Here is a 14,545-nt window from a genome sequence, read left to right on the forward strand (position 1 = left end):
GGATTCTTTGCTTTGAATATTCATTCCTGTTAGATCATTACTACCAAAACTAGTAGTTTTGTATATATATATATATATATATATATATATATATATATATATATATATATATATATATATATTCTAGCAGATTTTGGGAATAGGAATGGAAGGCTGTAATGACTTGTAATGCAAAGTAGTGGAATGGTTGAAGTATCCAGTTCCGATTGTGAAAGACCATGTAAAAGAGGGAAAAAGAGCCTTGACTTTGAAAAGAACTGCTTAAGTTTGATGAAACGTTTGCAGAGCCATGACAGTGTTTTCGGATTATTAAGGAGAAACACACAGCATTGCATGAGACTGTTGTACTGTAGACACTTCAGCACTAGGTTTTCAGTCAAATGGATCCATCTTTGTACCTGCATTTCACCAATTGAGGTTCTTTACGTTTCCTCAACCATAGAAGTATTATCACTGAGATTAGTACAGTGTCTATGGTCACAGCGCTCGAAGCCCGTATTTCCCTTGAGTCTCAAGGTCCGAACACCTCAACGTAATCGTGATGATCTGCCGGAAATGCAATGTAGATGGATGTCTTTCCAGTGATGACCACGCTGTCGTTTTGAGTTGAACTGTATTGCTGAGCAACCTGGATCTGAGCAATAAAGACTATTTGAAAGAAACGCATTGGGTTTCCGGTGTTTTATTTCAATATTTTCACCACAAAAGGGTGTAACACCATTTGTGATATTACACAGCCAAAGTTTGTGATATAGGATAGAAAATGCTAAAAAATTAAGGGCCAAAGAACCAACATTTTAAGAGTGTATTAATTAATGGAACTGCTCAAAATCCACTGTAAAAACACATTCACTTTTCAAAGACAAATTCAGCAAGTAGAACATGGTGACAAGCACAAGAACAACCAAACTTTTGTCACACGTTACAAGTACTCACATATGAACTCACATTATGTGCCAAACTGTTTCCAAAAACAGACAATATATTTTTTTTCATCACATAATAAAAATGCACTTGAACAACAAAGTCTTAAAGCGCCACATTGTATTCATTATTCACTCCACTTGCTGGTGGTAAGCCACAGCTGCCCTGGGAAGACTGATAAAAGTGAGGCTGCCAATCTGCACCTGCAGGCCCCACGTGTCCACTCCCACCACGCACACATCACTTTCATACTTGTGCAAGGACTTGGTCGGAGCAGAAAACCATCCCTCGATCTTTGGCTCTTAAGCACTAAGCCACTGTCGCCCCAAAACAAGAACATAGGAACCAAGATCCTGCACACTAAATAAACTAGCTGTAAGTATTTTAAGTGGAATCATTGGGTTGTATGGACAGCAAGTCTGGAAGTCAAGGGGAAGAGAGGAAACTGAAAGCAGAGCAAACAACAAGAACAATCAGAGGTTTTAACTGTGCAACGAAAATGTGTTGCATCTTCAAACTTGCAAAGGCTGAATTAGAACAAATATTTTTAAATATAATTTTGGTCCAAAGACTAATTTTGGTTTCATAACTTATAATGGCTCTAGGTTTAGCTATAGTAAGTCCAAATGACTAACTAAAGTATTGTAAAACTGTGCGGTCTTGGCTATTATAAACCCCCCTCACCATACTGAGCTCAAATATGGATTATGAAATGTGCCACTTACGGTACTGAGCCTGAGGTCGAAGGCAAACAGTCCATTTGATGCATGACAGGCACTTTGAAACACCAAAAATGTAAGAAATTTCATGTTCTTTTTTAGCAGTGCACATAGGAATACACAGAGTTTACTTGGCATATCATGTTGGCTGCAGACCAACAATTGTGCAAAAACACAATCCAGTTTAAAACCCTTTACCACTTCCTTCTGCTGCTGTGTGCTTCAATGTTAACATTGAATAAAACCCACAAAAAGGTTTTCAGGAGTGATACAGTTAAAAACATTCGAGTCCAAAAGGAGGGACACCATTTTCACTGTACTTTTTTGTCCACAATTCCGTTGTGTGCCTTGACATCCAGTTTGAGCCTTCTCTGGCTGAAGTGGCGGATGAGAGCACCAGGCAGCAGAGCCACACAAGCAATGGCCAAGAGCTGCAGCAGACGATCCCAGGAAAACAGGCCATCAAGGGACGTCAACTCCGACAACATGACTCCCGTTTGGACACAAATGAAGTTATAGGGCAGGAGACCTGGGACAAGAGTGCAGACGCCAATCACTCATGTTATAACCAATGTATTTTAATATAGGACACTGTGAGTATTGTATTTTCAGGTTTACAACTTTATAATGATTTTTTTTTTGTAATCATAGTATTAAGTGGTTACCAATTAGGAGAAATAAAGTGGTACAAAAATAACACAATTTAGAAGCACAGTGTTGCCTTTACAGTGTTTAAATGACATGTACATCTGTAATATGATTGTGTAAGAAAGACATAGATGCACAAGCCTTCCATGGTTTGCTGGTCTTACCAATGAAGACAGAACCAACGAAGAAGGTGATGGGGATGTTGACAATGGGAGCAGACATGTTCAGGAACCAATTTGGCGTCATTGGAAAGAACCTGAGAAAAAGTAAGAAGAAGAACAAGCAATCCTGATTGTCCTCCACCTGAAAATGACAGGGAGGGGTTGTGTTGGTGATAAGACACAAAACAAAACAGCAGTTTACAAAATTGGCAGAGAAAAGTAACCAAGTCTGTCTGACAAGATCTGTAACATGAAACGTTTTTGCACATGTCGTTGTGAGAGCTTTGAACTGATTTCGATAAAGGAGAAAACTAATGTCAGTGCATAGTTTGTAAGTAAAACAAACTGTCTTAACAATGTGATACAAACCTTCTTCTGTAGTGTGGACACTTTATCAGGAAAGAAAGTGACAATATAGCGTTTTCCAAAAGCTTGAGACAGGAGGTAGCACAAAGTGGAGCCCAGTGTAGTAAGCAGGCAGGCAAGAAACAAGCCTTCATAAAGTCCAAATATAGCCCCCGCCAGAATGTTCTGTATGGAGATGACACAGGGCAAGGACTGTGTTAATACATGAGACATTCAGTCAGTACAAAAGGCACAGTAGACACAACATCTTTGCATCTACTTTGACAGGTACACGAGTGACAGGTACATGAGAATCTAGTCCTCACAATCTACCAGATAGTACGAGTCGTACACTGACAACTTGCAGACAAAGTCCAAATGAGCAAGATCAGACTAAATGACTGCTCAAGGAAAATATTTCTCACCAGTAAAATAACTGCTAAAAATAAGATGAAACAGATCACATGAGACGGTGAAAACGTGATGGTGTGAAGTCTCTGTGATGGTCTCGCTTATTAGCACCAATAAAGATAATTATTTGAACCTATATTTAGCTCACCAGGAATGAGGACCCGGGAATGGCAAAGGACTGTTTGTAGAGATACGCGCTGCTGAACAGTAGCAGGACATATCCAGTGTGCTCGGTCTTGTAGAACTGCAGCAGCTCCGCCAGCTCCCTTAGCTCCTCCAAGTCTGATGGGAACTTTAATCTAAAGAAAGAAAGTAGAGTGTAAGCACATATGTATTCAAATCATCAGCCCTGCAGGGAAACCAGATGTCCAATCTGGTTTCAATACATGTGGGTAAAAGACAAATCATATTAACAAACGCACTGTCAAACGATGGCTGTCCTAGTGCAGGAAGTACTGTGGGTACATAGTAGTTGTGCCATGTGTAGGCATTGACAGTAACATGTTTACTTATTAACATGTCAGATAAAAAAAAAAATATTTGTGCATAAAAAAATGTTAAATGTAAATATATTCCAGGGAAGAGCAATCCCACAACACTGGAACATTAAAAAAGGGTGACCAGCTGAGTATGTTGTTCCTTGTTTCAATCATAGTTTGTTATAGGTCTAACTGACAGAAGAGCCTGGGGTGGCTTCACATCAGAGCAACATTTTAATAATGTTGTGTTTTTAAAGTAATCAATGAGCACTTTATGAATGTCAATCATACACTGCTCATATGCACAGTATTTCTCTTGCTAATAGAGAGAGACTTTGCAGGAGAATACTTGAGATGACATCTTTAGCATAGTCTGTCTATGTAATCGGTGGTGAATAGAAATTAAGAATTGGCATTTGCGATTGAATGTTAAACTGATCAAGGACAGTAGAAAACCTGACTTTGAGGGGAAATCATAAGCACATCTCCTCTGAGTCTAGCCTCAACTAACAACAACAAACCTGCTCGTCTCGTCCGCAAGCTGCACATGAGGAGGCTGCACATGAGGAGGCTGCACATGAGGAGGCTGCACATGAGGAGGCTGCACATGAGGCTGTTCATGGGGCTGCAGGGGCTCATCTATGTCCACATGTGCTGCAGGAGGAGCACGTCGTGGAGGCGCAGGGGGGAGACACTGGGACAGTAAATACAGATAGAGGCTGGCTGTAGAAACTACAGCTACAAGTCCGATAAGCGTGCGCATATTCTCCACTCCGCCGTCTGAACCAGCGCTCCTTCACTTCTGTTGTGTCTGCGCTTGAGCTGTGCGTGAGCGGATGTGAGGGGGCGGGACTAGAGCGCCGTAAGGGGGCGGGACTAGAGCGACGTGAGGAGGCGGGACTAGAGCGTCTGTACGGAGGAAGAGCACTAACACGCTTTGGAAACGAGCTAATCGAAAATCACACTGTGACTTAAAATACGGGTATTAACTTCTACGTCTTTGACATTTATTTATAAATATTTTAGTGGCTACAACAGAACACAACCAATTGTGATAAATTATGCTTTTAAACTTGTACAGAAAGGACATCTACAATCTCCCTTAGTAAAGGATCTTTGCAAGCAAAAACTGCAGTGTTGTCACATCCGGTTTTTAACGTTGCTTTTCTATAATTTCTCTTAAAATATAACAGTTGTGTAAAAAATATGTTCGCATAATCTACCGTTTATAAATTTGTCTTTCTCATTTCCCTTTCTTATTATTATGTTTTTTCTTCTACAATTATTATTCATCTCTAAACTCGTGCGCTAGGTGGCGGTAAAGCTCTGTACCACCAGTCTAAATAGTGAGAAGAAGCGTCATGTTGCGCATACATGTGGGATAAAGTTGAAGTTATGTGCAAGAGTGTAGTTACAAAGTCCATTGCTTGACTAAAACACACAGTGGTCTCAGCTCTACATCGCCATGGCAGCGCTGACTCGTGTCTCGGGCTCTGTTGGATTGATTACTCTCCAAAATCCTCCTGTCAACGCGCTCAGGTGAGATCAAGTGAACCAGAAACAAGATAATAATGAGATGTTTGTGTGCATTCAGTCCATAAAACTACCTTTCACACCTTCACGATTGTCCATTTGACAGACTTCAACCGTTTAACTCATTTTAACATTTAAAAGTAATTTAAACCTCAAAATCTCATGTGTGTACTGTACTGAAGAGGGCCCATGATCAGAGAGAAGTTCTGTCAATCCCACGTCTCTTTTAACGTGTTGTGGACGTGCGTGGTGCTGCGTTTACACAAGAGTAGTCCCGGCCAAAATATATCACGTAATCAACTGTTTACCTGTTGGACATGCATGCATCTGATTATTACATTTTTCATCTTCCCTGAAGTGTATTCTTGTACTTCAACACCCAGGGAAGATGATAAAAGAAAGGTTTGTGAATACAAACTGTCTGCCTTTCCACGTGGGCTTTAACTGGTCTTTAAAAGTACCTTCTGATTTCCCATAGGTGTTTTCATGTCTTATATGTACATGTCCATACTTCCATGTGAACGAAATAAAGTGATGTAAAATGAATGGTGGTAATCTCTTTGCAACTCAAATAACTTATGGCAAATGTGTTGTAAAATAACCAACATACAGTGTTCTCAGAACACAAAAAGCTCCCTTTCAATGGCAGTGATACATGGACTTGATAGTGACGCCCTCTTTGCGTTATTATGTGTGAAGTAGATTGTACTGGATGAACACGTGGGATCGTACATGATGCAAAGGAAGACTAAACGGGCACAAGACATACGTCTTATTGTACGCAAATCATTGTAAATAACATGCAGGTAAACGGTTGATCACATAATACACGCCGTTCTCGTGTAAATCCCCACGCAGCACCACGCAAATCTTGAATTTGAAGCTTCCATGTCCACAGCACGTTAAAGGAGCTGTGGGATTGACAGAAAAACGAGAACGATTACAGACGCTTAAAGAGGCAAGACAAACAACAGTCCCAGTTAAACTAGCCCCAGACAATCTGAAACACCAGCACATTTTGTACTTGTACATTCATGTTTTTGTGTTCTTAAACAGCGCTGCAGTCAGATACGGCATCGTCGACACTGTGCAGAAAGCTGTGAGCGACCCACAGGTCAAGAGTGTCGTCATCTGTGGGCAAAACGGAGTGTTTTGTGGAGGCGAGTACCAGCCAAAGTAGTAGCTCTGTAGTATGGTAATAGGACACACATAAATATGGTAATAGGACACACATAAATATGGTAATAGGACACACATAAATATGGTAATAGGACACACATAAATATGGTAACTACCTTTTGAAACCGGCTGTCATTATGCTCGTGGTGATACGATTCATCCTAACACAGTAGTGTGAAGGTCAGGTGTGAGTTATATTACAAAACCTGTGATATAATATTGGACATATGCAAAATTAGAATATCAAGTATGTAATCTAAAAATATTATTAAAAAGACTACATAAAGAGCAGATTAAACATTAAAATAAAAATAGTTTTCATCTTTCAAATGAGGGAATCAAGATATAATTCTGCAATTCCGTGTTTAGTTGAGGAAATAAGTTAAGTATTTACTGCAAACAATTATTCAAGAAGGATTTTCTGAATCGTATTAACTTGTCGGAAACACTAATGTTATGTTTATTATAATAATTTAAAAACACTTTCAGAGCGATCTTTCCAATATTGTTGTTTGTTTGTTTTGGTGTTAGAGCGTGCAAGCTGGAGTTGAATTAGTTTTCATTTATTTACAAAAACTATTTACATTTCAGTCATATAAAATTCATAAATGACAAATCAAATCCACCACATTCTGTAAACTGTGTCGACACTTCAGACATAGTTTATTGCATATCTGCTGCCAATTATGGCTTTAATAATAATTTAAATCTTCTTGTCCTCCTCTAGAGTTAATTTAAATGGGGGAATCAAGTTACAATTATGCGTTTAATATTATAATGCATTCACAAACAGCTACATTTACAGGCACGTTATAGCACATTTCTTATGGATTGCCATAATATCTAAATGTCTAAATATTATTATATATTATCAGGATCATAAATATCAAGACATTTTTGTTAATATCGCTCTCTCTATTATGGCGACAGTAAATGACTTGCAAACACAGTTATTATTTTCTTGACAATATGAAAACAGGTCTGTGTCTGTTATTCTAGTTACAATGCTTGTTCCATATTTTTACCATGTTACCGTGGCAACAATATTAAAGGGACATAATGTATAAACAACTTTATTGAGCTTTTAATCATGTAATATGTTAACAATGTGCCCTCCTTATAATGTATTCATGTATGTTTGATTAATCCTGTGTTGCATTGCATGTTGGCTTGAGTAATCAAAAAATGTAGTTTCACCTACCCCCTATCTCTGCCCTCTTACACCTTCTTTTTTGTGATTATTTCAAAAAGTCAGACTCTGGTTCGTACTGTGGTATTAAAAAACATCCCAACAGGCGCAGACATCAAGGAGTTTGGCCTGGCCATGGTGGGGCCTCCTCTGGTGCCCATGATCCATGCCATCGAGGCGGCAGACAAACCCGTAGTGGCCGCCATCGAGGGCAGTGCTCTGGGCGGCGGCCTGGAGCTGGCGCTGGCCTGTCATTACAGAGTCACACACTCCAAAGTGAGTTCACGCCTCCAAACTGCCTCTGTCTCCTCACATCTGTGCCACTGAAATGTCACGTCAGGCTGCATCACCATCTGACAGACAGACACTGCCACTACAGACTTTTTATAGCATCTTTACTTGGACAATGACTTAAACATTTACACAGAGCTTGTCTTGATAGTCCGTTATAGTCTCCCTTTGTAATGTCACAACACGAACAAACTCTATTTTGATACAAAGGAAAAGGCTCAATCCACAATACATTTTTATATCAACAATTGATGTCCTAGTAGAACAGGAAAACATTGCCCTGATGATCATTTAGTATCGAGTGATCAGTATATCAATTTCTTTAGGTTTTTATTACATCCCAAGCCTTTAGGATATATTTGTCTTTGGACACAGTGATTGATCATGATTAATTAACCTTTCTGAAGGCGTTTCCAAGTCAAACAGGCCAATCCCTTTGTTTGTGTTTTAATTACACATCCCCAGACATGCACAGGATGCGATGCTGCTGTGTTTAAAAAGTCTAGTTAGTCAAGTTTTTTAGAAGAGAACTTCTAAGACAGGCTGTCAAGACAGGCTTGAGATGTACATGGCATTTATCACTTACTGCACATATTTAACCGAGATGCCTGCAGTCAAGTAACCATATCTGAATACATAACATATAACAACACTGGCTGAAAAAAGATTGATTAATAGACTATATAGTTCAAGATTTCCATCAAACTTTTTGGCAGAGCAATGTCATTTATTGTCAGAGATTATTTTTCAAAGCTGACAGGGGCAGGGTAACTATTTCTATATTCAAATAGAGTTGCATTGCATTTGTCATTCATTCTTCTTCTTCCTGAGCTGTGTGCCTGAACACAGATCCGTGCTTGTGTGTTTGTAGTGTTTATGCCTCAGCTCGTGTCAGTCCACTCTGTTCATCTGGACTTATTCATTATGTGCTCGCAGGCCAGGTTAGGTCTTCCAGAGGTGACCCTGGGTTTGCTGCCAGCTGCAGGGGGGTCACAGCGCTTGCCAAGGCTGATCGGGGTCCCAGCTGCCCTAGACCTCATCACCACAGGTAACACGGGCGGCATGACCTTCTCAAGCTGGTACTGCTCCACTAAAGCGTGCGACTGACTCTCAATCGTAGATAAGAGTTCAGAGAGATTGATACCCTTGTCTTTTTTATTGCTTTACTCATGCTACGCTTTTTATTATAATATATTTATTGAGGAGGTTTTGAGTTTGTGTTGGAATCTGCTTAAGCTTTCTTATAATTTATTTGACATTTAACCAGTCAGTGAAAATATAACATCTTTGGTCTAAACTCCTCATCTAAACTCTTTTATTAGAGTTTTTTCAGTCTTTAGTTTAAGTCACAGATGTTAATAAAACTAACACATGGATATGGTGCTTTGCTACTCCGTGATTAAACATTGATGGTGAATTAACATTCTTGACAACATCATATATGAGTGTTCCATTGTAGAAACAGATTCTGATTGAGAATGACTTTTGAAAACAGTGTCCAGGTGACAACAACAGAATCTGTTTCTATGAACATTATATGTGCTTTGTCATATATTTGTGAGATTCAAGTCAAACAAGATGAGAAGTAAAATAAAATACAATTTAGCAATACGGTACACTTATTTTTTATATTCGACCAGCAGAGATCACTGTTTACTTTCATACTCCAAAATATTCTTGTTTTGATGGAGATTTCAGAGTTGATTTCATCAAACAAAGTGACTTTTGATATTGCAGACTTTATTAGAATATTCTTCACATCACGGCTCATTTAATTCTCCAAAATGAAGCTGATGCTTTCCTAATTAGGACATAAATGATTTAAAACTCCCTAAATCCTCACAGATCACAGTCTCTAATATCTTCTCCAGGCCGTCATGTGACTGCAGCCGAGGCCTTGAAGCTCGGAGTTGTGGATCAGGTCACAGACCAAAACACTGTGGAAGCTGCTGTGAAATTGGCCCTGAGTGTCGTTGGTAAGACAACCAGTTTATTATACACACACACTTCCAAAAAGCAAAATAAAAAGCACTCTCTCTGCTTTGAAATCGATCGGTGTAAGGGTTTGAGACGTCTCTCAAGGAGCTGTCTTTTTAGGATGGTCCGACATCAAAAAGTGTCGGCGTATTATAGGTGGAGGAAGTCAAAGGCAGTTGAGCGCACGGCAGGCAGATCCTCCACCACTCCAGCCATGAATGTTTCATGCCTGTGTCAGATGTGCTCTGATGTCTTCACCGCTTTTACTCTATTATTAAAGGAGGCGAAAAGGGACAAACTTTCCTAGAATATTAATAATGGACCTTTTTCCAGTTGCATGGAAGGACCGCCTCACACTCACAGATCAGACTAATCTAAACTCAATAGAACCGTGTCCCTGCAGTGAGGAAGAAAGGCCGCTCAGAATGTACAAAGGCTTCTACATTCAGATACATAATAAAAGCATGGACTGACAGGCTGCTGTGAAAACGAATATGAAATACAATTGATCAATATTTAACAAGTCTTTTAAATGATTCTCACAGAAACTACAGATGCTACAGTAGCGGCGTGCTACAAATGTGGTAGCATTGTGTTGGAACTGCTGCTGTCATTCTTTGTCAACTTTTAGTAAAGCGTTAAGCACTTGAGAAAAGTCCTAGAATTCTGTGAAAACCACTTACATCTTCATCTCTCTCTCTCAATCATTAAGCGCTCGAGGCTGGAGAGCTGGCTTGAATTGGATCTCAAGGATCTAACATTAGCTGCTTTTCCTAGGGTCTATTGAAAGGCGGGGTGCAGATGAAACCCAGTATAAGTTTCTCATGATGCAGTGGTCTTGTAGATATTCTTGTACTCTAATTTCAGTCCATAGCGCAGCCCCAATCTTAAAAGATCAAAGTAGGACATCGCCATGATTGCCACATTGCCACATTGCCGTCAAGATATTACTTTCAATGCTTTCAACACTTAAAACACTGACCCACTTCAATCTTCTTTTAAATGCTTGGTCCACTGAGAATATTCACTTTTCATCTCAGCCATGTCTGCTGTTGAGAAATGACCCAATTTTTGGTTCAGATTGCCAGACACGATTGTAGGGAATGCTGATGTGAAGAGCCACTAACTGTGTGTGGGTATTGTAGTGTTATTGTGGTCGTCTGTTCTTGATATGAATGTTCTCTCTGTTCAGGATCCCCCCGGAAAACAGCCGAGTCAGGCCTGATTCATTCTTTCCTGTATAAAAATTTTAATTAAAATATAGCCACAAGCGACAATGATAGGCCCTCGCTAGAAGGGGGTGAAAACACGCCCCAATTTTCCCCCTTTTATTACACAAACAGCCAAATCCATGGGGCTAATATGCCCTCTGCCCTTTACTTTACAAATAGGGGCATTATTGTGTACAGAAAATGTCCTTTTGTTGGGAACGGTTTGCGGTTGTGCTGCACAAAGACCATAATATTTAAAAGAAGAATGTTGATAACTTGATGGCCCATTCTTGAAGATGAGTCTCACCTAATTTTAGGTTAATCGGGCTAACGCCCTAGAAGGAGTTTGTAAAAGTATAAAGTGAAAGCATGTTAACATTTCAGAGATTTGGTGATTTTCCCATTGGAATAACAAGGGAGGTTTCTGTCATCGCTATGGCTACACCGTAACAAATATGACATGGATTTCATTGACTTTTTTGATTGGGACGCCTAAAATCAGAGCATATGTATACAGAAGGTGCCATCCAAAGTTCTTTCACAAAATCAACAAAAACACATAATGTAAACTCTATGTACGATAGCAAAGACTTACTGGTTTGATTTTCCTTAATGTCGTTGTGTCCTTGGGCAAGACACTTCACCACCATGCAGGAGGAGCTAACACTATAACTAGCCTGTTCACTGTAGAACTGAGCACTCTCTCTAAACATCTACAAAAGGAACCGTTTCTGTACTTAAACAACAAGAATCGGTCACAATTCAACTCTACTCTGCTCTTCTTTTACATTCTGCTGTGCTGCGAGTGTCTGAGTGAGCGAGGATAGTTCGTAAAGCCCTGGTTTAAGTCCGAGTCAAACAGAGAAGCCAACAGCATACAAGATGAAGCTTTGCGAGGATCGGAGTCAAATCTGCCGGCCATGAGATGATTAGCGCCGGAGTCAGACGAGGACAGGCTGCCAGTTTAAATGTATGCGTTGCCACCATGATGTCTGCAATACTGAAATCTATACTATGGAAAGCATCTGTTGTTCTATAGATTTAAATGTAAAATGCTACAGAGTTGGCACACGGGTTTGGGGAATGGCTGTCGTTGGTGCATGCGTGTTCACTTGGACACACTGGCGACGAGATTAACGTTTTAGCCCAGCGGTTGCAACATCTGCCCTCTACATCTGTCAGGCCGGCTACGACAAATCCATTGAAAAAGCTCAACAGTTTACAGATTAACCATGTAATAATGTGCAGGGTAAAAAGTACAACACTGGGATTGCACTAGAATGTCTATGAAGAATAATATTTTCTACACTACTATGAATGTATGACTTTTCTTCTTGTGGCTTGATTCTTCTAAATGAGTATGTTAAAATATGGAGAACTTGCATCAGACTGGGTCCCTCCGAGCTCTTATGATGACCCACTTTTGTCCCAGACGCAGCCGAGTGTAATTCGGTGGGGCCGTGGCGGATTCTGCCTACTGTCTGCCGTAATCATATCACAGGGTACAGGAGTTAAGATCCAAGCTGTGATCACAGTTATAAATTGAGCATGGCAAACATGGGACGTGCGTGGCACTGTGCAGGAGGATTTGTGTGTACTACTGTATATGACTTCACACAAAAACAAATGTTTTTCAACCAAACATGTGTTGTTAAATTCTCCTGTTAGGTCCAGACACATAAATGGCTGGAATGGAAGGACTAAATGGTTCTTATTTGAGACTGGTGTACTGTAATTCAAGGTGAACTGTTATAGAGCTATAGCAGAGTCGCCCTGATTATCCGGGAAATGGTCTGTCAAATCACGGTGCTTTCAGAAGCTACAAGGGTATCTGGTGATTGAGTGGATAAGTGCGCTGGATAAGCAATTATACTCAGGCTGAGTGCAGGCTGACAAATCGAAGAAAATTACCTAAACCGCTGCCAAAATGGAAAGTGAAGAATAGCTTTTACTTAAAAAATTAAACTTTGCCAGTTTGTTTGGACAAAGAATGTTTTTTGCTTATTTATTCTGAATTGATGATTGATATTGTTGTTGTTTTTTAGGACAATCACTGGAGTCCCGCCGGATAAGTACCCTGCCGTGCCCCTGTCCAGCTGACGTGGATGCCCTGTTTGAAGGGGTGATGCAAAGGGTCAGGCAGAGGGCTCGTGGGGCCATAGCTCCAGTGACATGTGTCCAGGCCGTTCATGCAGCAGCCACTCTGCCCTACGCTCAGGGCATGCAGAGGGAGAAGGAGCTCATGGACACTCTGTTCACGTCAGGACAGGCCCGCGCTCAACAGTACTGCTTCTTCTCCCAGAGGGTGGTGAGCAGGTGGAGCACGCCCAGTGGAGCTCGCTGGGACACCAGCAAGCCTAAACCTGTCACTAAGGTCGCCGTCATTGGTGAGCACTTTGGGTTTGAATTTATCTGTGTATCTGCCTGCAACCTCCATGTAGGTGTCAGCTAAGCTCCTCCTGCAGCGAGGATGGGATGTGTGACAGTCTGGAGATGAGGAGCTCAGCAGCTTGTTATTTAAAAATGCGAGCGTTAGAGAAGCTTTGAGCTGCCAACTTTATGCTGCTCTGCTCAGTTTAGTTGTTTGCAATTTCTACTCTACAGCATATGTGATCAAAAGTGCCACTGCTTACCTCCAAAATGAAGGCTTTCTGTCTAAACTAATCCATGAGTTGAATATTCATTTAATTGTATTTACTGCCTACTCATTGTGTTCTGTTTTTGTCCCTGAAGGTCTGGGCACCATGGGCAGAGGTATCACTGTGGCCCTGGCTCAGGCCGGACTGTCTGTGGTTGCAGTGGAGACACAGCCACAGCAGATGATTGCAGGGCAGCGCGCGGTAACGGACATGTTGGAGAGGGCAGCTCAAAGGCAAGGAGTGTCCTCAGCAGTGGACCGGGTCAGATTCAGTGTGGAGCTGGAGGCTGTGGCAGATGTGCAGCTTGTGATCGAGGCTGTGTTTGAGGACATGGCCCTGAAGCAGCAGCTCTTTAAGCAGCTCTCCTCTATCTGTAAAGCAGACACTCTGCTGTGCAGCAACACCTCGGCTCTGGACGTAGACCACCTGGCCTCTCAGACCCACAGTCCTCAGCTGGTGGTGGGAATGCACTTCTTTGCCCCGGCCCACGTCATGAAACTGCTGGAAGTGGTGTATGGGCCGCGCTCAGACCCTCAGGCTGTGGCCTCTGCTATGGCGCTGGGGAAGAGGATGGGCAAAGTGAGTGTGGCTGTGGGCAACTGCAGAGGATTTGTGGGCAATCGAATGCTGATGCCTTATGTTGAGGAGGCCTTGTTTCTCCTGGAGGAAGGGGCCAGTCCTGAGACCGTGGACCGTGCCCTGGAGGAGTTCGGTTTCCCCATGGGAGTGTTCAGAATGTCCGACCTGTCAGGACTGGATGTGGGCTGGAAGGTGCGTAAGGCTGCAGGTCTGGTGGAGCCAGGGCAGATGAGCAGGGTGCGTCAGGCGCGCAGATACAG

The 14,545-nt window shown here is 41.4% G+C and overlaps 2 protein-coding genes across 2 annotated transcripts in view; one reads left to right on the forward strand and one right to left on the reverse strand.

The window, feature by feature from the left end:
* Positions 1 to 309: 309 nt before the first annotated feature.
* Positions 310 to 4,503, reverse strand: tmem41aa (transmembrane protein 41aa). Its single transcript, XM_072444391.1, has 6 exons — positions 4,306 to 4,503; positions 4,209 to 4,248; positions 3,357 to 3,507; positions 2,822 to 2,983; positions 2,456 to 2,594; positions 310 to 2,172 (listed from the first exon to the last, which is right to left on the reverse strand). Exons 1-6 carry the CDS (start codon positions 4,448 to 4,450, stop codon positions 1,955 to 1,957), a joined length of 855 nt encoding a protein of 284 aa, XP_072300492.1. The 5' UTR covers positions 4,451 to 4,503; the 3' UTR covers positions 310 to 1,954.
* A 531-nt stretch (positions 4,504 to 5,034) lies between these two features.
* The window catches only part of ehhadh (enoyl-CoA, hydratase/3-hydroxyacyl CoA dehydrogenase), a 10,338-nt gene continuing 827 nt past the window's right edge, over positions 5,035 to 14,545 (forward strand). The window contains exons 1-7 of the mRNA XM_072444393.1: positions 5,035 to 5,226; positions 6,277 to 6,380; positions 7,695 to 7,864; positions 8,816 to 8,927; positions 9,751 to 9,855; positions 13,113 to 13,454; positions 13,801 to 14,545. The exon at positions 13,801 to 14,545 is cut by the window's right edge and continues 827 nt beyond it. Coding sequence (XP_072300494.1) covers positions 5,153 to 5,226; positions 6,277 to 6,380; positions 7,695 to 7,864; positions 8,816 to 8,927; positions 9,751 to 9,855; positions 13,113 to 13,454; positions 13,801 to 14,545 — 1,652 coding nt within the window. The 5' untranslated portion in view covers positions 5,035 to 5,152. The remainder of the gene's footprint in view (positions 5,227 to 6,276; positions 6,381 to 7,694; positions 7,865 to 8,815; positions 8,928 to 9,750; positions 9,856 to 13,112; positions 13,455 to 13,800) is intronic.

Source organism: Eucyclogobius newberryi, unplaced genomic scaffold, assembly GCF_026437365.1.
Source record: "Eucyclogobius newberryi isolate DKJ021-1_F unplaced genomic scaffold, fEucNew1.0.hap1 SCAF_14, whole genome shotgun sequence".
Classification (NCBI taxonomy): Eukaryota; Metazoa; Chordata; class Actinopteri; order Gobiiformes; family Gobiidae; genus Eucyclogobius; species Eucyclogobius newberryi.